The sequence below is a fragment of the Nylanderia fulva genome, unplaced genomic scaffold (assembly GCF_048542155.1).
Source record: "Nylanderia fulva isolate GAGA-0341 unplaced genomic scaffold, ASM4854215v1 Scaffold113, whole genome shotgun sequence".
Taxonomy (NCBI): Eukaryota; Metazoa; Arthropoda; class Insecta; order Hymenoptera; family Formicidae; genus Nylanderia; species Nylanderia fulva.
The window spans coordinates 137,350-163,686 of NW_028189335.1; the positions used below are offsets into that span (position 1 = coordinate 137,350).

The 26,337-nt window shown below is 31.0% G+C and overlaps 3 protein-coding genes and 3 long non-coding RNA genes across 6 annotated transcripts; 3 read left to right on the top strand and 3 right to left on the bottom strand.

The window, feature by feature from the left end:
* The first annotated feature begins 248 nt into the window (after positions 1 to 248).
* galla-1 (cytosolic iron-sulfur assembly component galla-1) lies at positions 249 to 2,009 on the top strand. The gene is made up of 3 exons (XM_029306323.2): positions 249 to 518; positions 964 to 1,227; positions 1,808 to 2,009. The coding sequence occupies exons 1-3, from the start codon at positions 362 to 364 to the stop codon at positions 1,906 to 1,908; spliced, it is 522 nt and encodes a 173-aa protein (XP_029162156.2). The 5' UTR covers positions 249 to 361; the 3' UTR covers positions 1,909 to 2,009.
* Positions 2,010 to 2,807: 798 nt separating this feature from the next.
* LOC114933734 (uncharacterized) lies at positions 2,808 to 4,088 on the top strand. The gene is made up of 3 exons (XM_029306320.2): positions 2,808 to 3,142; positions 3,384 to 3,654; positions 3,721 to 4,088. Exons 2-3 carry the CDS (start codon positions 3,393 to 3,395, stop codon positions 3,780 to 3,782), a joined length of 324 nt encoding a protein of 107 aa, XP_029162153.1. The 5' UTR covers positions 2,808 to 3,142; positions 3,384 to 3,392; the 3' UTR covers positions 3,783 to 4,088.
* On the bottom strand, positions 3,377 to 7,369 carry LOC114933728 (uncharacterized). Its single transcript, XR_003820141.2, has 5 exons — positions 6,913 to 7,369; positions 6,580 to 6,727; positions 6,349 to 6,497; positions 6,090 to 6,261; positions 3,377 to 5,272 (listed from the first exon to the last, which is right to left on the bottom strand). It is a non-coding gene; the product is annotated as an uncharacterized LOC114933728 (long non-coding RNA).
* Positions 7,370 to 10,268: 2,899 nt separating this feature from the next.
* LOC114933727 (uncharacterized) lies at positions 10,269 to 18,555 on the bottom strand. The gene is made up of 3 exons (XR_003820139.2): positions 18,394 to 18,555; positions 11,402 to 11,464; positions 10,269 to 10,998 (listed from the first exon to the last, which is right to left on the bottom strand). It is a non-coding gene; the product is annotated as an uncharacterized LOC114933727 (long non-coding RNA).
* On the top strand, positions 14,041 to 26,232 carry LOC114933724 (venom protease). The gene is made up of 6 exons (XM_029306309.2): positions 14,041 to 14,108; positions 14,361 to 14,479; positions 18,684 to 18,884; positions 22,498 to 22,763; positions 23,695 to 23,984; positions 25,613 to 26,232. The coding sequence occupies exons 2-6, from the start codon at positions 14,365 to 14,367 to the stop codon at positions 25,908 to 25,910; spliced, it is 1,170 nt and encodes a 389-aa protein (XP_029162142.2). The 5' UTR covers positions 14,041 to 14,108; positions 14,361 to 14,364; the 3' UTR covers positions 25,911 to 26,232.
* On the bottom strand, positions 19,182 to 20,545 carry LOC146724853 (uncharacterized). The gene is made up of 2 exons (XR_014926147.1): positions 19,372 to 20,545; positions 19,182 to 19,270 (listed from the first exon to the last, which is right to left on the bottom strand). It is a non-coding gene; the product is annotated as an uncharacterized LOC146724853 (long non-coding RNA).
* Positions 26,233 to 26,337: the final 105 nt, after the last annotated feature.

A 26,337-nucleotide genomic window follows, 5' to 3' on the forward strand; every position in this document is an offset into this window, starting at 1 on the left:
ACACGATACGTATGAAAACGCCTAGGGAATCTAGGAAATTTCATGGCTTTATACGTCACGTGCATTATTCCCCAGATTTTTTAGGGGAAATAAGGGGGTTTGTATCTATCTAGGGAATTTGGCTTTCGACCCAGGAAATTTATATTTATTTGTCTTCGACTAGAGATTTTCTGATTCTACCTAGGGAAATTTCTTTCTGCCTAGGGAATTTTTAGATTTTGAGGAAAACAATCTGGCAGTCCTGCATCTAATAATTTCTGCTTTTTCACATGACATGTTTTGTGTCGTTGTCGAACGAAGATGATGTAATTCACGCATTATGTTGTCATGTTTTTCCTGTTATTATTATTAAAATATAAACATGCTGTCCTTTTTTCGTAAGCTATCAATCGGCGGAAAGATAAAAGATGGTATATTGCCAGAGGGAATCATGGGAACGGCAGAGGATCTCTTGACAGCGAGGAGTCAGAACGATCTGGCACTAATGACAGATACAGAGTTAAAAGAATCCGTTTACGGCAAGTTGTTGCGCTCTATTTGCGTGTTGTATCCTACGACCTTTCGGAGTGTATTGTCCGATGTCCGAAAGAGATGGTGCGACATTTCAAATGACTTGTTTCACTTTTTTCCCCACTACTCAAAAACAGTCGAATATCGCTCGAAATATTTCATTTAAAATTATTAAATTATATAATGTCAGTATAAATTTGATTTAATTAAATCTTAAATTAAATTAAAAATTTAATATTAATATATAATATTTAATTTATTAAATGTTACATTAAATATATGCTATTTAATATAATATATTAAATTAATTATATATGATGAGATTAAATAACTATATAAATTACTAATAAATTAATATACTGAATTACTAAATTATTTACTATATAATATCTATCAAATAATATCTACAGATATTCTCTATTATTTACTAATTTGGTTTTTGACACTTTTTAGATTTGCTAAGAACTATTAAGGATCCAGAGAAACCACAAACCTTGGAGCAACTGAACGTTGTCTATGAGGAATGTATAACTATTTGTCACCGCACACCTGGAGGAGTGTCTGTGATTCGCGTGGAATTCAATCCTACTGTGCCTCACTGTTCGTTGGCAACTCTCATTGGATTGTGCATTCGTATCAAATTGGAACGTCATTTGGTAGCATCATTTAAATTGGATATCTATATCAAAGAGGGTGCACATTCAACCGAACAAGAAAGTACGTATGTTCATGTTGTACAATCAGTGTTATGCTTAGATGATTTTAAAATTAACTAGATAAAGATGAGAAAAAAATATGTAAATTCATCTTACATTTAGATAAGATATAGATGATTTTGTTTTAAATATATCTAGATAAAAGATAAAATTATATAGCGATTCATCTAGATAATTTTCTAAATAATAATTTTCAAGACTGCTTATGTAAACACAGTTATAAACAAAATGGAAATTATAAAAGGGATATAAAAATATATTCATGTTTTTATTGCTTACTGCTTAAGTTCTACTTATTTAAGTATTTTTGTGTACTTTTATGATTCTAAACCAAAATTATTTGAAAGTTATTCTAGATAATTTAGTAAAGATAACCCCTTTTCTCATCTAACAATAAGATGCAGATATAGATAATACATATTTTTATTATCTATAAAAATAAGATGTGACATCAAAGTTTCATTTAGATGATCATCTATATAATTTTATTTAGATAACAGCAAACACTGTACAATACTGTTCTAGCAGAAATGTATATAAAATATATGCTTGCCTTTAACATTGTGTGCATTAAATTACAGTTAACAAACAAATAAACGACAAGGAACGTATAGCAGCTGCAATGGAAAATCCAAACTTGCGGGAATTAGTGGAGAAATGCATATTGGAGGAAGACTATTAGCATTTTCTGTGATGATTGTGATGGATATACTGTCTAATATTTTTTTGTAACTTACAGTTTTTAATCTACATTATGTGTAAATAAATGCTTTATTTTATTGATATGTGACGCATAATTAACGAGCCCGGTTCATAATTACAATAAGAACATTTCTCTAATAAGATAAACTGTTGTAAATCTTTTATATCCTTAATATCATAATATATATAATATATTGTAAACTTGTGCATCTCTGATAAAACAATGTAAACGAATCAATACAAAGATTAATACAGTTCAAGGATATCATTATCAAAATTAATATATTCTGCAGATGTAAAAATTTTCTTTTTACATTAATTAAGACAGACAAAATAGAATTAAAAAAATACAAGTCAGCATGCTTTTGATTAAGGCCGGGTCTACAATAGGTGTAGTAAGCTCTAAGCCTTAAAAAATTGATCAATCACAGTCGATTATTCCCCTTATTCTTGACTGTGATTGGTGAATTTCTTAAGACTTAAGGCTTACTACACCTATTGTAGATCCGGCCTAACAAGTTTTAAAAATTACTTATAGATAATCTTATTTCGTATTGTGTGCGTGCGTGCGTGCGTGTGCGTGTGTGTGTGCGTGTGGTGTTATATTTTTAACGGGATGCCGGATAAATGTTTTTACCGACCGAATGCGAGAATATTTAGTTTTTTTTATATAACTTTTTATTGACTATACTGATCAATAAATCCTTTTCCACGATTAAAGTACTTATAAAAACAGACCGCGCTAGCTATGTTTGCATATATAAATCATATAAAAATCAAAAATTATATATATATATTATATATATATATATATATATATATATAATGTACTTCACATTATAAATTATACATGGAGTTTCTTTCTTTTAGAAACTTGAATGTCATCGACAGATCCAAAACTATCTTTAAGAGATTCCGGATTAGATTTTTTTCTTTTTATTTAATAGCAATATCTCATGTTTTCTTAAGAGATGCTGCATTAAATTCGTGGTATTTCCGCAATGACTTATTATTTTTTCACAAAAAGAACACTTTGCCGCTGTGTCATATTTAGTGTAATAATTTATACAGTCTTTTCTGATTTATGTAAGGATGGATTATTTATCTCTACATCACTTTCTTCTTCAGTATCTTGAATACCTGTTAAATCTGTAAATATTATACTAATAAGCTCGATGGACGACCAGGACTTGCAAACTTTTTAATTAGGTTATGTATGTGTATTGATATAAAATTTATTATACAGAGATATGAAGGTTACATATCATTTCATATAATAAAAATATTGCTTATCGATGTCAGAAAATGCTTGATCTTGATCTATTGATAATAATATATATGCTATATATATATATATATATATATATATAAATTAAATTTCTTTATAAAAACCATCGCACACACCTTTCTCACTAATAAACTTGGCGTTTGCGCATGCGTTGTTACTGTTGTTAGACGGCAAAGATGGCATTGGAACAAGCAATTCTATCCCTCAACGAAAATTCGCGGATGTGCGTTGTCTATTCGTACGTCGTGCCGCAGGGAGACATGAAATTGTGCCTATCCTGTTTCATGACAAACAGGGGGCAGTATACGAGCGCGTGCGTTACGCAACGGCACCAAACGATGCGGTACAAGGATATACCGTATCTCTATTGCTACGATTGTTTGAATCGACTGTTCACAGTCTTCCTGGCGAGGAACAGATGTCTAGTGTGTCAAAGCCGTAAGTATTTATAACAAGAAAAAACTAAATAAAATAAATTAATAAAATATATATTTCTGTATGCAGGTGCGGCAGAGTCCGACAGCGCCTTAGAGGACGAGACGATCGACGATGAGGACGAAGATTAATGCAGTCCTCCTGTCCTCCCCAAATATTTTGAAAACTGAGCACGACAGATAAAAATGTTTTAAACAAATGTTGTAGGGCTTTAACAAATATATGAAATGGTGATACATATTTGACCTTAACATCAGTTATGAAAGAAGTCTACAGGTCAACTTTAAAATCGTTTTCAAAATATTTGGCGTGTACGGGTGGTCTCAGACACCCTGTATAACATGAGAAATATCTGATTTAAATTTGAAATATTTTTTTTACATCTAAATATATGTATTTTAAATAATACAATATTTTAATATTTGTATATATATATATATATATATATATATATATATATATATTAATATTGCATATATAAATGTATACCCAGCAAACACCGATATATAATTGTTACATTGCTATAATAAAACGGAATATAACAAGTAATATAACGTGTACGTTACATGTAACATCCATGTTAGTTGTAATTTCCCACTCATAGATGTAACATTTTAATATAACATATATTACATTGTAGTTATATTGTAATTATATACCAAATAGCACATTGATATATTGATAAGTCAGTGCTATCTTGCGATATAATGACAATATAACTACAATGTAATATATGTAATATATATAAAATGTATGTATACATTTACCCAGCAAACACAGTATATAAATGTTATATACTCAAGCATGTTACATGTAATGTATATGTTAGTTGTAATTTCTCACACTCATAGATGTAACATTTTTAATATTACATATATTACATTGTAGTTATATTGTCATTATATCGCAAGATAGCACTGACTTATCAATACATCAATGTGCTATTTGGTATATAATTACAATATAACTACAATGTAATATATGTTATATTAAAATGTTACATCTATGAGTGGGAAATTACAACTAACATGGATGTTACATGTAACGTACATATATATATATATATATATATATATATATATATATATATATATATAGATAAACAAATATATATTATTGAGTTTTAACAATTATTAATTTTTTCTTAAATATTTAAAAATATATATATTTTAATCACAAATAGATATTGTTTGAGAGTTTTTTCGCATGTATAACGATGATACATAATATGAATGAAATTACAAATCATTTTTATAAAAAGCAAAACAGAAAATATTTAAATATTCATTTTCTATTCTTAACTCGCGAAAACTTATTCTAATGCGTCGTCTACAATAGCAGCAAGCAGTACAGCGAGTACAGAGTACAGAGTAAGCAGTAAGCAATAAGCAATGCGAAATGGGTTTTGCTCATCATTTCGTCAAGAGTAACGAAATGAACAAATCCCATTTCGTATTGTTTACTACTTACTCTGTATACTCTGTACTGCTTGCTGCCATTGTAGACGACGCATTAATTCATGCAAAGTAAGAGCTATAACAGCTTTTTAATATCCTTCCTTAACATTCTCGTTCTATTCCTGTAAATGCAATCCACAATTTCGCGACTCCGTCTGAAGAGGCTGCAAAAATAAAATAAGTACATATACAATACACAAAATTAACATTGTGATTGTAGATTTTTAAATGAATTATAAATGATAAAAATGTCTTAGAAGATATAAATGCTATATGTTATATTATGTTAAAAAGAACCTCACACATATCTTATGGAAAATGGCTCTCGATTAAATTTGCTTAAACTTTGTTATCTTCTAGTTTTTGTTATTCTGGACAAAAGTTCCCATTGTCACAACATGATCTGACGAGCCGTGTTTGCTCTATAAGGTTTCAAGTATTGGTAATAATAGCTCAATCGTATACGTATGTGAAACTATTTTTACAATTTGTAACTACTCTTTTACTAACTTTTTAACCTTTTCACGTTAAGTGTAACAGTATAATAGTGTAGTATTGTATGTGTAAGTATTTTTATGTGTATAAATGTGACCCCTGCTCTTAGCATTGTGTAGGATTAACGACGTGGACGTGGTGGGGATCTGAAAAATAATTACACATACAATACTACACTATTATACTGTTACACTTAACGTGAAAAAGGTTAAAAAGTTAGTAAAAAAGTAGTTGCAAATTGTAAAAATAGTTTTACATACATATACGATTGAGCTATTATTACCAATACTTGAAACCTTATAGAGCAAAAACGGCTCGTCAGATCATGTTGTGACCATGGAAACTTTTGTTCAGAATAACAAAAACTAGAAGATAGCAAAGTTTAAGCGAATTTAACCGAGAGCCATTTTCCATAAGATATGTGCAGGGTCCTTTATTGCGGAAGAGAAACTTAAGCAAGGAAGGATAAAAGTATACAGTACTTACTAGTAAATATATATTGTATGTGAATCTGCATTAAATGCTGCATCTCAAACCCAACACTTGGCTTCATGTTAAAGCACTTGTACAGAAAAATCCGTCGTTCTCTATACTCGGGCAATCTGATCGGTCGACATCGTCACAACAAGCTTAACAGCAGATTAATTTAAATCTTTTTCTACAAAAAATGTTAAACATTATCATATTTTTTAAATATTTTTAAGAACATGTTATTGTCTAAGTAACATATAAAAAAAATAAATACCAGTTGTTCATTGTAATCTGAACAAAGATCCCTCAACTCCACTTTGATTGCAAAAATCATCAGTTCTGCTGCTTGATTAATTGTAAGATGTACACATTGACAAGTGTGGATACTTGAAATATATTCTTTGGCATTGAAAACTGCTAGATCTGTCAACAAATTTATATATATAATAGTTATTATAAATTAAAAATATAAATCTTTTATTATTCTTATTCATATAAGTAAAACCTTTAGATATATGCACAGATGCGCATAATTTAATATATATAGACATGCATATATGTGTGTGTATCTAGTTGCAATAATACATATACTTATCAAATATAATCCAGGTGCGGATACTTAAAATATTCTTTGGCATTGAAAACTGCTAGATCTGTCAATAAATTTATATATATATATATAATAATTATTATAAATTAAAAATATAAATCTTATTCTTATTCATATAAGTATATAAAACCTTATTTTTATTGTTATTCTTATTTTGTGTTTACATATATATAGATATATGCAATTTAATATCATATATGCGTCTATCTTAGTTACAATAATACATACCTAGCAAATATATATAATTCCAGCACAACAAAATATATCACTTTGCAAAATTACAAGGATATGCAGATTCGTATGTTGACAGCTGTCAAAGTAAACCATAACCTTCCGTGACAAAAATCATTGTCATCTCTCCCAGTGAGAAATTGATGGTCGAATCGATATCGAATCAATGCCGATTCGATCATTTTGACATCGATACGACGACGAATAAAATTAATATACATATATAATAAAATATATATTATTCTAGTGGCTAACAAATAATTTTTTTATACTATTATTTTTAATTAAATTAAAATATATATATTATATCTTTAAATAAAAGCATGCGACAGCGTGCTTCTCTATTCCCACATAACAATAAATAAAAAGTTATATAATCCGAGGTATATATGTCCATCGGATATTCAGATATCCATAGAAAAATCATCCGTGTAAAACCTGAGGATATATTTAGGTTATACTGAGGATGCCTCCATGTCCGCCTATATATTAAAAAAAAATCTTAAATTAAATGTCTTTAAGACATCTTCTAGACATCTTTTGGTTATTAAGTCTGATTCTGAGAATGTTCTGAGAATGTTCTGAGAATTTCAGAAAAGTACCCTGCCAACATCGGTACGTGTCAAATACGTCATTATGACGTGCTAACTCGTCACACGTTACGTTGCAACGACGTCACAAATAGTGTTCGAAACGTAATAATTGGCACGTTACCGTCACGTAACTAACAGCCAAATTCTTGGTGATAGAAACTTTGTAGTGACGTGTTATTTGCGACTTTATGTGACGTGTTAAGCACCTATTCATGACCTAAAAATGAATGTGATCAGTTTTAAGAAGTTAAGATTAATTTTAATGCTATCCGAGACAGCACAATGACGTTTTACAAATGTATTAAAAAAATATACATATTGGACGTTTTGTATATTTAAAACCATATTAGAATTTTAGACATCTTTAGATCAGTTTAAAGATGTTCAAAGTATTACTTATATAATTCTCATAACAAATTTCAAATACGAGAAAGAACCGCATCGCGCGCCGCATAGTGGTAAATAAAGGAATTAATGATTAATAACAAATACTGATTAATAACAAATACTTTTTATAATATTTTTAAAATGTTGCTGTAATATTTCTCATAAAATATTACAGTTACATGTTCTTATAATGTTTCTCCAATATTACATTGTAACTTGTAATATATATAATATTATGTAACTAAAATGTTGTAATGTCGTTGCGACGTCTTTGCGACGTAACAATTTCGTTTTAAATTTAATTTTAAAAAATAATATATATCCTTATTTCAATTTATTTTTATAAATACCAACTATAAAACTAAACAATCCGACATATCAGTTAATTAAATTCTTTTATATACGTTACTTCGCGGCAACGTGCAAAAGACGTATCATATTTTTTTGCGACTTTGTGACCAATATAGAACGTCGCTTTCACGTCTAGTGCTGGCAGGGTATATTACGTATATTCTGAGAACGTTCGATATACGTACTGCGATATCCTGAGTACGTACTAAGAATACGTCTATGTCCGAGTTTTCTGCTTCTTAGTACATACTGACAATATATTTTTGTATATACTCAATATATTTATAAAATATCTTGAGTATGTTATTAGTTTATATATATAAAATACTGATAACATACTCAAGACATTCTATGGATATACTTATATTCTCGAAATTATATACTATATCGATGTTACCGTAAACATTCTATTTCTATTTTTTCGCATTATTTATGAGTAAAAATTCAAATTTGAATTTTTGCTAATATAGCGGTAATATAGTGGTCGAGTAGCACGCTTTGAATGCTGTGAACATCATTCTATCCTTTTTATTATACAGATATGTAGTTGAATATAGAACAAAGAATGATGTTCAGAGCATCCAAAGCATATCTTACTCGGCCGCGCCTTCAAACAAATGAAAAAACGAATTTAGTGTAAGTTGAAGTTTGCCGGTTTTTACATTAGGTGTCCCTAGCAGGATGTAGGCATTTCTATGATTTGTTATATACACGATTGTTTTCTATTGACATTAACCTCCAAAAACACCCAAGTCTCATTCTGTCAAAATAATAGCGTCATAATCGTTTATATCAATGAATATGTCGAGTTTCGTTCCAAATAAAGAGCATTTGCGGCATTCGTTGCTTTTCTTATTTCATCAGCAAGAAAAAAGCAGCTGAAGCACATCGTTTGCTAGTAGAAACTTATGGTGAACATGCTCCAGTGATTAGAACATGTGAGACATGGTTTCGTCAATTTAAAAGTGGAGATTTCGATTTGAAAGACAATGAACATCCTGGCGCAGCGAAAAGATTTGAAGACGAGGATTTGCAGGTGTTGTTGGATGAAGACCCAACCCAATCACAACAAATATTGGCAGAAAAACTTAATGTGTTTCGAGTAGCAATTTGCCAACGTTTAAAAGCCTTGGGAAAAATCCAGAAGTATGGAAAATGGGTGCCACACGCATTGAACGACAGGCAAATGGAACATCGAAAAACCATTTGTGAAATGCTGCTTCAACGGTTCGAAAGAAAGTCTTTTTTGCATCGGATTGTCACGGGTGACGAGAAATGGATTTTTTTTGAGAACCCGAAGCGAAAAAGATCATGGCTTTCACCTGGTGAAGCCGCCCCATCCACTGCAAAGCCCAATCGCTTTGGCCGTAAGACAATGCTCTGTGTTTGGTGGGACCAGGATGGTGTGGTGTACCACGAACTATTAAAACCTGGTGAAACGGTAAATACGGATCGCTACCGACAACAAGTGATCAATTTAAATCATGCGTTGATTCAAAAACGACCGGAATGGGCCTGAAGACATGGCAAAGTTATTTTGCAACATGACAACGCGCCGTCTCATACCGCTAGATCCGTGAAGGACACATTAAAAACACTTAATTGGGAAATATTATCGCACCCGCCGTACTCTCCAGACCTCGCCCCGTCCGACTTCCACCTTTTTGCATCGATGGGGCACTCACTTGCAGAGCAGCACTTCGTCAATTTTGAAGAAGTTGAAAAATGGCTCGTCGAATGGTTTTCCTCGAAAGAAAAAAAGTTTTTTTGGAATGGTATCCATAATTTGCCTGAAAGATGGACGAAATGTGTAGAATCAAATGGTCAATACTTTGAATAAAAATATTTTGAGATTCCTGAAAATTATGTGTTTTTTTTAACGAAAAAACCGGCAAATTTCAACTTACACTCCTGGTATATTAATATTAGGTATATTATATATTTTTAACACACATTTTTATTTATATTATAAAAACTATATTTCAATTAAATATTTATATATAAGTACACTATTGCCTCTTATATGTATATTATTTTCTTATAATTAAAAATAAACAAAATTGCATTGTTTTACTAACACAAAACATTTTGTATTGTCTTCCCACAGACGCTGTATCTAAAAATTGTTTGCAAAATATGTGTGTTACGTACTAAAACGCAAAAAATAAACTTTGAACTTCTTCATATTAGTAATAATACAAAACGACACAAAATTTGCATTGTTAAGCGTGGCCGCAATTACACGTTAATTTTCCAGAATTCTACTACGTGCAACCATATTTCGTTTATGCGACGCATTCAAGTTCCCAAAGAAGCATGATGCTTTACATTGCATGTGCACCGGTTTTAAATCTTTAACAGTCATATAAAGCATTAAATGCTAGACGCTAAATTAATCTAAATAAAAATATTTGATGTACTTGTTAAAAAAACATGGCACCCATTTCTATTGTAACTGAGTTTAAGAAGATGCTAAGAGTGAAAAAAAAGATTTAACCGTGAAAGTATGATATAAAATCAAGCATTTTCGTCAAAACCCCCCCATTATCGATGTCAGGATCCGCTAGTGCGTGCATACATATACATCGTTATATGATAGAAATAAATTAAGTCTGTTTACTTTCAGTTTGATCCTATCTGCTCATCTGAGCTGATCGCTTTTGCATTCGCTCTCTTGCATGAGCTAGCCATATTTTTATTGGCGCCGAAATTTCCTGGTCCGTTGCATTTGTATGCAATCTTCTTACTGTAGCTGAAAAATTTGTTAAATTATTAGTTATTAATTTATTACTTTTTGGTTATTAAGAAATAAAACAAGTTCTTTAATTGTAATTTAATTTAAATTAAAAAATTACAAAAAATAAATATGTATACATGTCTTCGATAAATAATTAGTGACAAAACTGTATACTCTGTGTCTGCTCTCTCTCTTGATTGCATTGTGTAGTGACTTATTAACACAGCTTTCGATACATTACAGTGTCAACACAAATATAGAGCATTTATATTTGTATTGCGTAACACAAATATAAGTTCTCCATATATGCTCTGATACTGTAGTATATCAAAAGCTGTGCTAATAAGTCACTACACAATGCAATCAAGAAAGAGCGAACACATTATGTTTATAAAGATTTGATCGATGATGTACTCACTCTTATTTATGTCTTATTCTCACCAGGATATAACTCTACAAAAGGTCTTCCTTATTTCCAACGCTGCAACATAAAAATTACAAAAAATAAATAAAACTTAAATAGCCATAACTTATATGATATACAGGATGTTTCTAAATAGTTTCTAAAAAGTGCGAATAATTTTAGGAAATAATTCTTTATCAAAAATTAATACTTGAGTTTCTTAATTAATTAACATATATATAGGTTTATATATGAAAAACTCCTTATTAATTTTCGACGAAGCATCATCTCCTAATATGTTTCGCACTTATTTATAGAAACATATATATTCTATATATACACATAATATTTTATATACTTATATATTAATTTAAAAAAACTTTATTTTCTAAACTTTATTTTATAAAAAAATAAAAAAAGTTAAAAAATTAAAAACCGTTTATAACTTATAAAAAAATAATGGTATTCAGAGATTAAAAAATTGAATTTAGAAAAAAAGTTAATAAGTTTAAGGTAAAAAATAACTAGTTGAAGTTAAAAATTAATATATACATTTTAAATTAATTAAGCTAAGTTAAAAGTTATTAACTTTATAACTTTTTTTAATTTTTAACTAATTAACTATATATATATATATATACTATATATACTATATACTATATATACTATATATTATATATACTATATATACTATATATTATATATACTATATATACTATATATACTATATATACTATATACTATATATAGTTATTACCCAATCCTGCAAATTATGCGTCTGTATAATCGTACATATTTACAATATTTCGATTTATTTGTAATACAAGAAATATTTTTTCCGCATATACATATATAATATATGTATACAAATCCGAGAAAATACGATTTTAATAGCATAATAAGATAATTTTTAAAAAATATCAGTATTATTCACGAACAATGTTTCCTGTTATCTAATAAATAAAATTATATAGATGATCTAGATGAAACTTTGCCGTCATCTTATCTTTATATAGATAATAAAAATATGTATTATTTATATTTGCATCTTGGATGAAAAAAGTATTATCTTTACTAAATTATCTAGAATAATTTTCAGATAATTTTGATTTAGAATCAAACCACATAAAATACTTAAATAACTAGAACTTAAGCAGTAAGTAAGCAATAAAAATTTATAAATAAAAATATGAATATATATAGTTTTTAAATTTTATAACTGTTTACATAAGCAGTCTTACAAATCATTATTTTAAAAATTATCTAGGTGAATCGCCATATAATTTCATCTTTTCTCTACATATATTTAAAACAAAATCATCTTTATCTTATCTAATCGTGATGAATTTACATATTTTTATCTCATCTTTAGCTAATTTTAAAATCATTAAAAAAATTAAAATATTCAAAAACAAAGAGTTATTAATGTTATTAAAACTTTTAAATTAAATTTATAACAGTTATTAAATTTAAAACTTTTAAATTAGTTATTAAGAGGATGCCGGAGGTCTACTTTTACCGGCCGAACCGATTATATTTTCGCAATTATCAGGGTTGGGTAAATCAAATAATTTTTAAACTAAGTTAAGTTAAAATTAGTTGCTTATAAAATTAAATTAACTAACAATAAATTAAAAAGTTTGTACAGAAGAAGATCATCTTGGATGATCGTCTTCTTCGATCACAAGTATCCCCCTATTTTAGAGAACTCGCCTTCGAAATCCAAAGAAAATTGGTAAGTATATTATTATTTATAAATCAATTAAAATTGTTCAATGTTGAATATCTTTACTTGTAGAATTGTTTGAAAATTTCCAAATCATCATCTTCTTTTCTTCTTCATTTACTGAAATGTTGTTCAATTAATTTGTAATAAGTTTGTCTATATTTTTGTAAATCCACACTGAAAAAAAAATTTTGTTGGATTAACAAAAATTCTGTTCGAAAATGGACGAAACGGAATTCTGGTTGAATCTACCAGAATTCCTTTTAATACAACAAATATCTTGTTTGCACCAATAAACTGATTTGTTGTACAAACAAGATGCTTGTTGCATTAAAAGGAATTCTGGTAGATGCTTGTTGCATTAAAAGGAATTCTGGTAGATTCAACCAGTAATTCCGTTTCGTCCATTTTCGAACAGAATTTTTGTTAATCCAACAAAATTTTTTTCCAGTGCACGATTTAATAAGAAATATAAACAAAATTTAACTCAGTTAAAGTTAATAAGTTAAGATATTGAATTAACCGAGGCACAACATATTGTTCACGAAATACTTTCGATCCCTCATAATGCTTCTGAAAAAAATGCCCCGAAGAGTGCATCACGCGTGATGCACGGACGCCTCGCGTGCATACGACGCGTGTGCGGGACAGAGAAAATAATTGAGAAATTGGTTGACTCGCGATTTATGACGGCGATCGAGACTTGCCGCGTGCGAGCGTCAGAGAAGCAGTGTGTCTCTTCTACCCATTTCTACACCGCTTCTCCGCGGCCGATTATTATACCGGATCACACTCGCGTTAGTCGCCAGTCGAGTCCAGTCGAGTCTCAGCTCAGGCAATCTCGAGCCTCGGATCGGACTGGATCGCGTCACGCTAGAGAAGTGTTGTTCTCCTATATTCTTCTTCGAATCCTCATCCAGAAGAAGATCATCTTCGATCACAAGTAATCCTTCTATTTTAGAGAACTCGCCTACATTCGAAATCCAAAGAAAATTTGTAAGTATATTATTATTTATAAATTAATTAAAATTGTTCAATGTTGAATATCTTTATTTGTAGAATTGTTTGAAAATTTCCAAATCATCTTCTTTTTTTCTTCATTTACTGAAATGTTGTTCAGTTAATTTGTAATAAGTTTGTCTACATTTTTGTAAATCCACGATTTAAGAAATATATATAAATAACAAAAGTGTGTAACTTGAATTTTTTATAGCATAAAAATATTTATTATATTTCTCTTTTTCCAAGAGTGATGAGGAATCCTCAACGACTGGTCAAGATGGGCTTCAACTTGTCTTCTTCGATTTTCATCGTCCTCCTGTTTAAGTTTCTTACACACGCCTTGCCACTGCAAGAGGAACTTTATGGTAGGATATGTCCGAACACTTTACACATATAACACTGAATCGAAATGTTAAATGTTAATTTTGGATACCAGTATCGCCTGTCTCGGGAAGAGGAATTTCTATTTTGGAACATTACTTTCAAAAAAAAAAAAAAAAAAACAAACAAACTTATCAAAACAAGTCAAAATGCATAAATTTACATTTAATTGGAAAAATTTTTGGCTTGTCTCATTATTGTTTATATATGATATAATAAAGCATGGAAACATATACGTTCTGAAAGATTAATAGGTCAATTTGATATTCGCGCTTATAATATGCGACGTAATAGATAATTTGAATAAATTAAGAATCTCGCGAAATGCTATTAATCTATTATATTTTATACACCAGTTCCGAAGTTATGAACAGATAAATAACGTCACAAAAGGCGATGAGTTCGGGATAAAATGTTATCATAACATGCGCACTTCTTTATTTTGCAATTTGTTGTATCATAGAAATGACATGACTCATTCATTTCGTACTATCAATGTTTGATAGTAATGTAAATATACATAATATCGTAACCTATGATATACAAACTTAAATAGTAATAATGCATTCATTTATCGACATGCTTTTCCTTTATAGAGTGTTTTATCTACATAATTTATTCACGATTGTAATTCTAATGATGGATTCTATCCCAGGTAGCAAGCGTACGTCATTAGACGTCAAACGTCAAACCCCATGTTCCGATATTACTGCTAGTACGTACTAAAAATCTATAGTGTACGTAACGTAAACTATAGCATTTCAGTAATGACAGTGAATATCGGAACACAGTTAAAGTGACGTTATTAGACGTCAAAGTGACGTCATTAGACGTCACTAGGCGTCATTTTGAAATCTAATGACGTCAGGTTGCTACTTGAGACATGAGCTTATCTTTTTCTTCAACCAAGAAAAAACGAAGAGATCCATCTACTGTAATTTTCTAATTTCTGAACATATCTTCATAATTCACTTTAATTTTAGATAAACTTAAATTTTAAATTAAGACTTATTATAAAGACATGTTGATTAATTATGAAGTTATATATGTTTCTTTAAATATTTAAGTTCATAGATATAATTATAGTTAACAAAAAGCACAATTCGCCTCTTTCTTTAATTGAGAAATATATTATTACTCGATGTCTCAACATTTTCGTTAAGGAAATCTCGACCACAAGTTTATCATAGAATATAATTGGTCGTAAAATGAATATCCATGATCGGCAGTTCTAGCGTGCAGTTAGGTTGTTAAAGTATCCGCGGAATATTCCTCTGTTCCCGCTAATGTTGCGGTGTCTTTCCGCGACAATTGGTTGTTCTTCCCCTCGTAGTAGAATAATACAACCGACGATGCTTTGACCGCTATCAGTAATTAATTCAAGCGAGAGATTGACGAAAGTCGCACGCGGCTGCATCCGTAATTTTCTAGCGCTACTTTATCGATACCTTATCTCTTCGATCGCTGTGTAACTGCGATTGCATTATACATCTATATATACAGGGTGATTCATTTTAATTGCCCCAGGCAAGTATTTCGAAAACTATGAGAGATACGAAAAAATGTTTCAAACAAAAGTTTTTTAACTTCGAAGGGAACATAAGGTGTCATTGTGATTTGACCTTGTATAATCATTTGAAGATTATATGAAGGTCGCACCTTCAATTTTTTAAATGGAACCTACTATTTTTCATTATACGAGTATATATTCTTGTAGCTTATGTCAAGGGCTTTCCGAAATCCTATAATAAAGTGTTTTTTCATGAAGTACTTTTCAAGTTATAGGTAAAAATTTGAAGTTTACAATTTTTTGACATAAAATATAAAATATCTTGTAAAATATTCAGTTTTTGGTAATCATACCTTAATACTTTTATACACGGAATAATGAGACCAATCAATTAGTGTAAAGAAAACACATAGTAGCTTTTAAAAAAATATGTTGCAAATTACTTAATGTTAAAAATTGTTTAATCGTCAAAGATGAGACACAAAAAGTATAATATTAAGAATAAAACAAAAAATTTCTCTCTAACATTGTAAAAAATGTTTATTTTATTACTTACATTTTCTAAATTTTTTCATATACAAATATATATATACGAGGTGTGTTCAAAAAGTATCGCAAATTTTGTGTTTTTTCAAAAATTATTTATTTATTCATGAATATCTATTTTGTCCCCTTCAAAGTAATCCCCACCAGATATTATACACTTGTGCCAACGTTTTTTCCAATCCTTGAAGCACTTCAAAAAATCATTTTTTGTGATCTTGTTCAGCTCCTCCTTCGATGCCGTCTTTATTTCCTCAATCGTAGCGTAGCGTCGTCCTTTCATGGGCCTCTTCAGTTTCGGGAACAAGAAAAAGTCACAGGGGGCCAGATCTGGGGAATACGGTGGCTGCGGCATTATTAGTGTGTTGTTTTTGGCCAAAAATTCGCGCACAAGTAACGATGTGTGAGCAGGGGCGTTATCATGGTGCAAAAGCCAATTTTTGTTCTTCCACAAATCCGGTAAAAATCGAATGGCACGAGCCAATCGATATGTTTAGGTCCTCAGCAACTTCTCTAACGGTGATTCGACGATTGACCAATACTATTTTCTTCACTTCATCAATGTTTTCGTCTGTTGTTGACGTGCTCGGGCGTCCGGCACGCTCTTCGTCGTTCACATCTTCTCGGCCCTCGGAAAACATTTTGTACCACCGATAAACATTGCTTCGGTCCAAGGTAGCTTCACCATATGCCACAGTCAACATTCGGAATGCGTCCGCGCACTTAATTTTGTTTTTCACACAAAATTTGATACAGATTCTTTGATCCATTTTTTGGAATAGGCAAAAATCGAAGACGAGCCAAAACACGTGCAAGCAAAGCAGCTGTCAAAAATTAACTGAACATTCAAAATGGCCGTACTTGTCGGCATAAATGAAAAACATGAGTACCAACATAACGCCACAAAAAAATCGAAAATCGAATATACGTAACCCGCGAAAATTCAAAATTCGCGATACTTTTTGAACACACCTCGTATGTATATATATATATATATATATATATATATATATATATATATATATTAATATAAATAATATAAATCTGCATATATATTTTGCAGATTTATATTATTATTATTATTATTTATTATTTATATATATATATATATATATATGCAATATATATATATATATATATATATATATATAGGGTGTTCCGGAACACTCTTAACAATGTTCGTGTGATGATAGAGCGCATCGATACGAACGAAAAAGTCTTATACCATTTTGCGATATCTTTAATAATAACCGAAATATTTAATATTAAAGTCAAGCAAATAAGAACGAGTAAGAGAGATAAAGTCAAGCGAATAAGAGAGAAAGTTTTATTAAAGATATCGCATAATGGTATAAGACTTTTTCATTCGTCTCGATGCGATCACCACACGAACGTTGTTAAGAGTGTTCTAGGACACCCTGTATATACATATATATAGACTCTTTTGGAGTAAAATTCCACTCTTTTAGAATGAGATTGTTCGGTTTTTACTCCAAGAAATTTAGAGAGTATATATATATATATATATATATGTATTTTCTTGAAATTCTTTCCATAAATGTATCCTCCATTATATTATATATTTGCCAGATATATATATTTTTCTAGATTTTTTTCTATATATATTTTCCAGAATTTTTTTCCATATACAAATAGACAACATTTTCTAGAAAAAAAATCGATTGCATATAATCTGAATTTAATATTAGGTTAAATATTTGAACAGATGGGAATCCCCCAAGAGATTGGCTTGCATGTCGACTAAATATTATTGAGATAAGAAAAGAAAAGAAAAAATGAAATACTTTCATATCTATAATTAGGGAGATACACGATTATACATACCTTTATCTTATCGATCCAGGCAAATTTTGCATACTGCGACATCAGCTCCGCCATCATCTAAAAGAGAGTAATATACATATACGTATACTGGTCGTTATAAATCTTGCGAGGAGGAAAAAGGTACTTTGTAGGTCAGACTCGTTAATAAATGCGCTATGAAACGTGCGGGTCGTCCGTCGATTAGTGTTTCAACGACTCGAGAAACCGGGCTTTCCCTCGCGTTCTTCCCCGTTCTTCGAGCGAAGCTTGTTTATGCGTAAAGTATAATCTGGTTTTGATGATTTACGTAGAAGGCAGTCATTGCAAGCTGGAGAATGGCAAGACGGGCGTGTGCAAGAAGATACACGATTGCCCATCCAAGTTACAGGAGGTGATGGAGGGTAAAAGGAGCTCGGATTCGATGGAACGCTGTGGCTTCCAAGACTTCACAGAGATTGTCTGCTGCCAGTATAACATCACAGACAAGATAGGGCTTCGGCCGGCGGAGATAGGTATGATATATTATATGACTGACACAAAATCATTTCCTTTTCTTACTCTTACGAGCAGCAAAATAGAACGATTTAAAAATTGAATCCGAGATAGAGAAATTCAATCGTGTCAGTTATTGTATATACAGGGTTATGGGTAATAACTATAGTTAATTAGTTTTAAAAAAGTTAACAAGTTAATAATTTTTAACTTAGCTCAGTTAATTTAAAATAATATATTAATTTTTAACTTTAACTAGTTATATCTTGTATCGCCAGTGATGAATAAAATTAAAATTAAATGTGAGACGACCCAACTGGCTTAAATTAATTCTTATTATTATTCGTTTGATGCCATGTACAAGAAAAGACAACGTTTCGACCTTAGGTTTAGGTCCTTATCAAGTCTAAAATTAACATTAAAAAATACAATAGATGTACATACAAGAATTTTGATTTTTAAGAAAGTAAAGCGCAAACCAAGATTATAATAACAATTTAAACGTACCTTACAAATTCTTAAGTGCAATATATAATTAATTTTGTTCCATTTTACATATTTCAATATAAATATTGTGTCACGTAAACGTTCGGTATGGATGGTAAAGACGAACTAAGTTAAACAGCTTTGATTATTCTATCATAGATCGGATTCAAATTCTCTGTGTCTTTCTGTAGGTTGATCGTGTTATTAAATTTTTTTATAAAAAACATTTCAGCAATCTCTCTTTTCCTAGTGTTTGTTTCTCGATGTAAAATATTTAGGTTTGTCCATTTAAAGTCATGCGAAAAATCATTTCTATGTTTGCTTATAACATTTTGATTGCTGACATGCATTTTTATATTATTCATATGTTCTTTAATCCGAGTATTAAGGTGTCTTTTAGTTTGTCCGATGTATGTGGCGTCACAGTCATTGCAGTCAACTTTATAAACTATCTCGGTCATATCGGCTTTAGGTAATTTGTCTTTTCGGGGTTTAATAAACGTATCAAGTTTTTTTGGAATCGTATAAATAACACTTAAGCCTGTTTTCTTAATAGATCTCTCAATAGTCTCACTTAGGTTCTTAACATACGGCATTAAAATACAAGACGAAATATCAAATACATTATTTTTGTCAACTACGTTATGAGAATTTTCTAAAAAACATGTTCTTTTATACATATATCGCTCGATGTCCGTCCTAGGGAAACAATTATTCAACAAGATTTTTTTAACCATCTGTAAGTTCTCATTATGAAATCGTTTATCCGATAACAAAATAGCGTGGTCGACTAAGTTATTAATCGTGTTAACTTTGTATTTAAACGGATGGTTAGAATGGTAGTTTAAATATCTACCAGAGAAGGTAGGTTTCTGGTACCAACTAGTCAATAGTTTACCATTGTTTCTAAAAACCAATGTATCCAGAAAGTTAATCTTGTTATTTATCTCTGTTTCATGTGTAAATTGCAAGCGGTGATGGTATTTATTAAACGTAGTCAAAACGTTATCCATTTTATTGCGTGGTACTATTGCAAAAATATCATCAACGTACCTATAATAAACTGAAATGTCAAATTGTAAAGAGCTTAAACATTCTGTCTCAAGATCAGCCATAACTAAGTCTGCTAAAATAGGTGAAAGGGGGGATCCCATTGGCGTACCATGTATCTGTTCATAAAATTGATCGTTGAAACGAAAACTGGTAGATTCTAATACAACGTCGATTCCATATAAAAATTGTGTCAAACTAAAATTTGTGTTACATGAAATATCCTTCCAACGTTTTTCAATAGCTTTTAAAACTAATTCCTTAGGAATGTTTGTGAATAAAGAACGTTGTCTTTTCTTGTACATGGCATCAAACGAATAATAATAAGAATTAATTTAAGCCAGTTGGGTCGTCTCACATTTAATTTTAATTTAACTAGTTATATTTGACTTTAAACTTATTAACTTTTTTCCCAAGTTAAATTTTTTTATCTCTGAATATCAGTATTGTTTTTTATAAGTTATAAACATATTATTTTTAAATTAAAGTATTATTAATTTTTATGTATATTTGTCATTAATTGTAATTACTAAAAAATGTATTTCTATATAAAAATCAAAATTTCTTTATTTGTTATTATAAATTTTAAAAGAATTAACAAACAAAATTCTAATTCAATATAAATAAAATTTTTAAAAATTAACTTTTGATTTAACTTTAGTTAAATTTAATATCTTAACTTATTAACTTTAACTGAGTTAATATATATATATATATTTTTTTTTGTTTATGCAAACTTTTTAACTAAACTAAATTAATTTTATAAGCAACTAACTTTAACTTAACTTAGTTTTAAAAAAATCATTAACTTACCCAACTCTGACTTTAATTAATGTATAGTCGAATTTTGCTGAAACAAGAACTATGACTACAATAAGAAAATATTTTATATAAAAGTTAAAGGTTTCGAGGAGAAAAAAGTTGATAATTTATATTGAATTTTTTAATTAAAATTATTTTTCAATGTTATTTGGAGGTCAACTTAATTTTTTAAAACTATCTCAATTTTTTTTATATAAATCGACTTTTTGCAATATTCGGCACAAAAAGTTATAAGGGATAGAATATCTAATCCCCAAAAAAGGTAAAAACACAATAAGTGCTTTTCTTGCGCAAGAAGCTATCATCTAACTTTATATTACCTTACTTTGCCTATCATCTAACTTTATAGATTATTATGCCGCTATTTTGCTAGGAGATGCGTGTCTGGTTTATGACGATAACGAGATGATATAGGCGTGGGGATAGACGATCTCGAGAGAAGGACTGAATCTGACGATTACATTCCTGCAAGTTGTGCGCTGTCGTGATTAACATTCACGAACAGGTTTCTCGGTTTGCTGCCGTGATTTTCGATAACGACTCTTATACATATACATATATATATATATATATATATATATATATATATATTCATTCGGAAAAATACGGAATTCTTTACTACGCGACTACGGAACTGTTCCCAAACTTTAATGTGTTGACGTTTCTCGTTAAATCAGGAAGTAATAGGGTATTATATCATTTTGACGTCTGCTTGATTTTTGACACACATATATAGTATCTCATTTTAAATAACGCAGTTCTATTTCTCGAAAATCAAGCATCCATTGAAAAGAAATGATGATCTTAAAATCTCAAAAACCTCCACCTGGAATGAAACCATGTTTTCGATAAGACATCCTCTTCGAAGTATCCCTATAATTTTTCTATAAAACATTTTTCGATGCAAATCTTGATTTTCGAAAAATAATAATGCGTCATTTAAAATGAGACACTCTATATATACTTATAATATATGTGGCCATTTAACACATCGCTGCGTCTATGTAAACCTCGAGCGTTTTAATGTTTATCGCTTGTATCGTCACTTCAACGTTTGTCATTAATGCGCGTGCGTACGTGCGCGAATCGTTTCCTAGAATTCGTTGAAATAATAAATGACCTTGAATACACGTGCGCGCGCGCGCGAGATGATGTAACAATCGTCACGGCTCGCAATCACGACTATGACTTTATAGATCTGGGCAAGAATCGGATTAACCGATCGATCGCGCGTTTCTTTAACTGAAGTTCAATTCGCGGTTGCGGAATTTTCAGCGTGTCGGGAGTACGAGAACGAGATCGGGACCGGTAGCAATAAGGGGCCGGTGGCGAGGAGGGACAACGAGGTGCACTTCCACATATTCAGTGGCATGCAAGCCGAGCGCGGGGAATTTCCGTACATGGTCGCTCTGGGATACCAGGATGATGAAGACGAGAATTCGGACATCAAATACAACTGCGGCGGCACGTTGATCTCGTCGCAATATGTACTTACTGCCGCTCACTGCGTGAACAACGTGCAGGAGAAAGTACCGATAGAGGTAAGCAGCAGCAGCGGCGAGCAGCAAGTTCAAGGTCGCGACCCATTCAAGGATTAACCGTCAAAAATAACTGCCGTCGCGTCGATTCGAGTGAGAGTGTTCTGTCGTGAAAAAGAAATGAAACGGATTAGTAGTAGACTCTCATTTTCTACGTAGATCAAAAGATACTTGAAATCTGCATCCATTATATAATACGAAGTAATTCAAAGTGATTCATCTGATTTTTGAATTACTATATTTTTGATATGTACAATTAGAGTGCCACCCAATTGGATAGCAATTGTTTATCGGTCAATTAAACACAAGGACTTTCTGATTAGTCGATCGTCACCCAAAGTATAAATCAATATGAACACTTGTGTTTAATAGTTTAATCTCACTCTCTGTCCATTTGGGCTTCTCCCTACAAATACATACATTGATTAATGAGACATCAATTAAATGAAAAACTGCCCTAGTTTTGTCTGTCATAAGTGTTTGATGTTATTTCTATTAATTACATAAGCAACGTCCGAATGATAGATCAATTCTTCCTATATTCTATAGTATATCCATTGTCATTGACTCCACAGCTGAAACAATGCATTTGAAGCGTATCTAGAGTTGTGAGCAACAATCACACATAATATTCCCAAAAGAAATAGATTATCTTGATGTATCTGCTTGTGTAACTAAAGGAAATCACACGGGAGCACTTATAAGCTGACAGACAAAACTTTCAGTCTTTTTCTGTTAAGGTATCACTATATATATTTAAACTTCCAAAATAACGTTATTCGAAACTAAATGAATCATTTCGAATAATCCTATATATAACGTAGATTATAACAAAGATATCCTTATTCATCACAAGAGTGGGTTCGGATAAACCTTCCTATAATTTTATAACTATGTTGCGGGATTCAAAGAACAAATCTCTTTTGCTTCCTAGGTAAGGGTCGGTAGCGAGGATCCAAAAAACGACGAAGCGCAACGGATTCCCATACTCGACGTGATAACGCATCCGCGTTACAAGCGCAGCATGAATTACAACGACGTGGCGATCCTGAAATTAAGAATGCCCGTACGCATGACAAGTGACGTGAGGCCGATCTGTATCCAAACGAAATCCCTCGACAATATGGACGTGTCGCCAAACACATCGTTCATCGTGATCGGTTGGGGCGCTACTAGTTTCGCCGAGGATGGCAGCAGCAAGTTGATGAAGACGCCAAGTCTCAGGTGCAAGAAAATAAAAGTCAAACTATAATACATAGTTTTTTTATCAAAAATTTTTAACGAAGGGGATTTTTCCGAATGCGTGCTTGTAACAATACTTTTCACGAAAAATCTGCTATTCGATTTCTAGCTGTACCTTCTTTTGTTATATCTTGTGTAATCGATTATTACGAAATTACTTGGCAAAATAATTTTAGCGTCTGACGAAAGATATAATCTTACACATATACAGGGTTATTCAAAATGATTTATTCGATTTCAAGCAAAAGAAAAACTATCAAGTTTCTCATCTTATAAGTGCCCGATTTTCCTTAATTACACGAGCAACGTCGAAACCAGTATTTTTTCCGAACTCTAGCAAATCCATTGTCACTGACACTGACATTTTGGATCTCCTTTGGAGCTTGTTCAGGGGTTGTAGACAACGTATATCATCGTCGTATAACATCCTTTGTGTCTAACCTTAAAAAAAGTCACATAAGATCCGGTGACCTAGAAGACCTAGAAACTAGAACACCAAATCACTTTTTCTTTTGAGGATACGTACTCATAACTCTAGATGAAACGAAAAATCACTTTGTTACAGCTATTATAGTTGCTTTCCATTTACATCAAAACTCAGATAAATCTCACTTCTGTCTTTCTTCTGAGTTTTGATGTAAATGGAAAGCAACTTATAAGTCAGTGACAACAGATATACAAATTACTAAAATATAGGAGAAAGACTATCGTCTCATAACCTTGTTCATTTGACTAAAGAAAATCACATCGAATACTTTTATAAGTTATGAAAGACAAGGCTTGTACAGTTTTTCTTTTACGATTGTATCACTAAACACTATATATACTTGTAAACTTCAAAATATAATCATTTTAAGGGGATCCTTCGGCGAACAACAAACTCCGACAGTGTGTCCTCATTTTGGAATTAAAAATATCGGTTTACCAACTGATTTTCGAAGAATAATTACTAATATTTTGAATTTCACATTACAAATCATCCAAATCAAATATGTATTAAAAATCTATATATACACATGGAGTTACCCTTTGCTTTAATACTATTATAGATTTGAACGTTAATATATGTATTGCTATTATACCTACAATGCACGCACACATACGTATAAGAATCGTAATACAAACTATATATACTTTTATATTAGACTTCTAATCTAGATTTCGAGGATAATAGTCCTTTTTTCATATTTTCATGTATCTTAATCCCAAGAATCTTGTGTTTGTATTCATATAAAATGTATATTTTTTATATAAAGCACATAATATGATGAGTTGACAGCTCGTCTGTCATTCAAGACGTACGTCATATTGAGATAAAAGTTCATAAGGAAAACTGTAATTTCGTAATTATTTCTCGTTTTTCATATGAAATAGAACTTCCTTGGGATCATTGATGTATGTATTGCAATCGTAGAGAAGATTTTTAATTCTGTCAAATTAATGCGACAAAAGACTAGACGTACGCAAATAATAATTGGTCGATAAAGCAGACAAACATGAAAGATTCGCTCAAATCAAATTAATCATTTTGAGTAATCTTATATATTTTCTTTTTATGTAAATAATACATTAATTATTATTGTAAATAATACATAACAGCCTCTTTATAGCCTTGTAGATAGACAGTCGTGCTCCAAGTCGTTCACCGGCTTCAACAAATTGCCTCGCGGTTTGGATGACAATATGCTATGCGTAGCGGACACCAATGTTACGAGAAGGTCGGACGCCTGTCAAGGGGACAGCGGCGGGCCCCTGCTGATGCTCGCTGGACCCAATCAGAGCATTGTGGGAATCACGGCGTTCGGGCAAACTTGCGGTGGAACCGTACCAGGAGTTTACACGGCGGTTTATTCCTATTTGGAGTGGATCGAAAGACAAGTCTGGCCGGAAATGAACGACGAACGGTAGATAAGTCCACGACTCGAGTTTCGATGAGTTTCACTCTCAGTTTGTGTGACTTTCAGGTCGACGGCGCGATTCAGAGACCTCAATATCTTTCTTTAGTGCCGTTACGAGAATCTAGTCTGAAGCTTTTATTGCGCGAAAGAAGTGTATAATGCAACATTCTCACGTATTACATTCTTCAATTTTCATCTCTTGCCTTTATACCTTTAATTGTAACTTGAATGAATTTTATACTTTTATATTTGCGTATTTCATTCGAGAGTAATATGTCTTTCTTTATGTGTGTATTGTGCCTTAATAAGATATTACGAATATATTCCGCTAATTGTAGTTTTCTTTTTACTTTGAAAATTCTCCTGCGAAAACAAATTGACAACATTCAAATCGTTCAATTGAATAGCGCTTGATGACAAGAAATATTTCCCGTAAG

Bases quoted from the DNA above. Each gene is read 5' to 3' on its own strand.
- galla-1 (XM_029306323.2), top strand. From the start codon at position 362: ATGCTGTCCTTTTTTCGTAAGCTATCAATCGGCGGAAAGATAAAAGAT. The intron at 519-963 runs GCAAGTTGTTGC...GACACTTTTTAG, and splicing joins GTTAAAAGAATCCGTTTACG to ATTTGCTAAGAACTATTAAG. The intron at 1,228-1,807 runs GTACGTATGTTC...ATTAAATTACAG, and splicing joins ACATTCAACCGAACAAGAAA to TTAACAAACAAATAAACGAC.
- LOC114933734 (XM_029306320.2), top strand. From the start codon at position 3,393: ATGGCATTGGAACAAGCAATTCTATCCCTCAACGAAAATTCGCGGATG. The intron at 3,655-3,720 runs GTAAGTATTTAT...TTCTGTATGCAG, and splicing joins ATGTCTAGTGTGTCAAAGCC to GTGCGGCAGAGTCCGACAGC.
- LOC114933724 (XM_029306309.2), top strand. From the start codon at position 14,365: ATGAGGAATCCTCAACGACTGGTCAAGATGGGCTTCAACTTGTCTTCT. The intron at 14,480-18,683 runs GTAGGATATGTC...TGATTTACGTAG, and splicing joins ACTGCAAGAGGAACTTTATG to AAGGCAGTCATTGCAAGCTG. The intron at 22,764-23,694 runs GTAAGCAGCAGC...TTTGCTTCCTAG, and splicing joins AGGAGAAAGTACCGATAGAG to GTAAGGGTCGGTAGCGAGGA.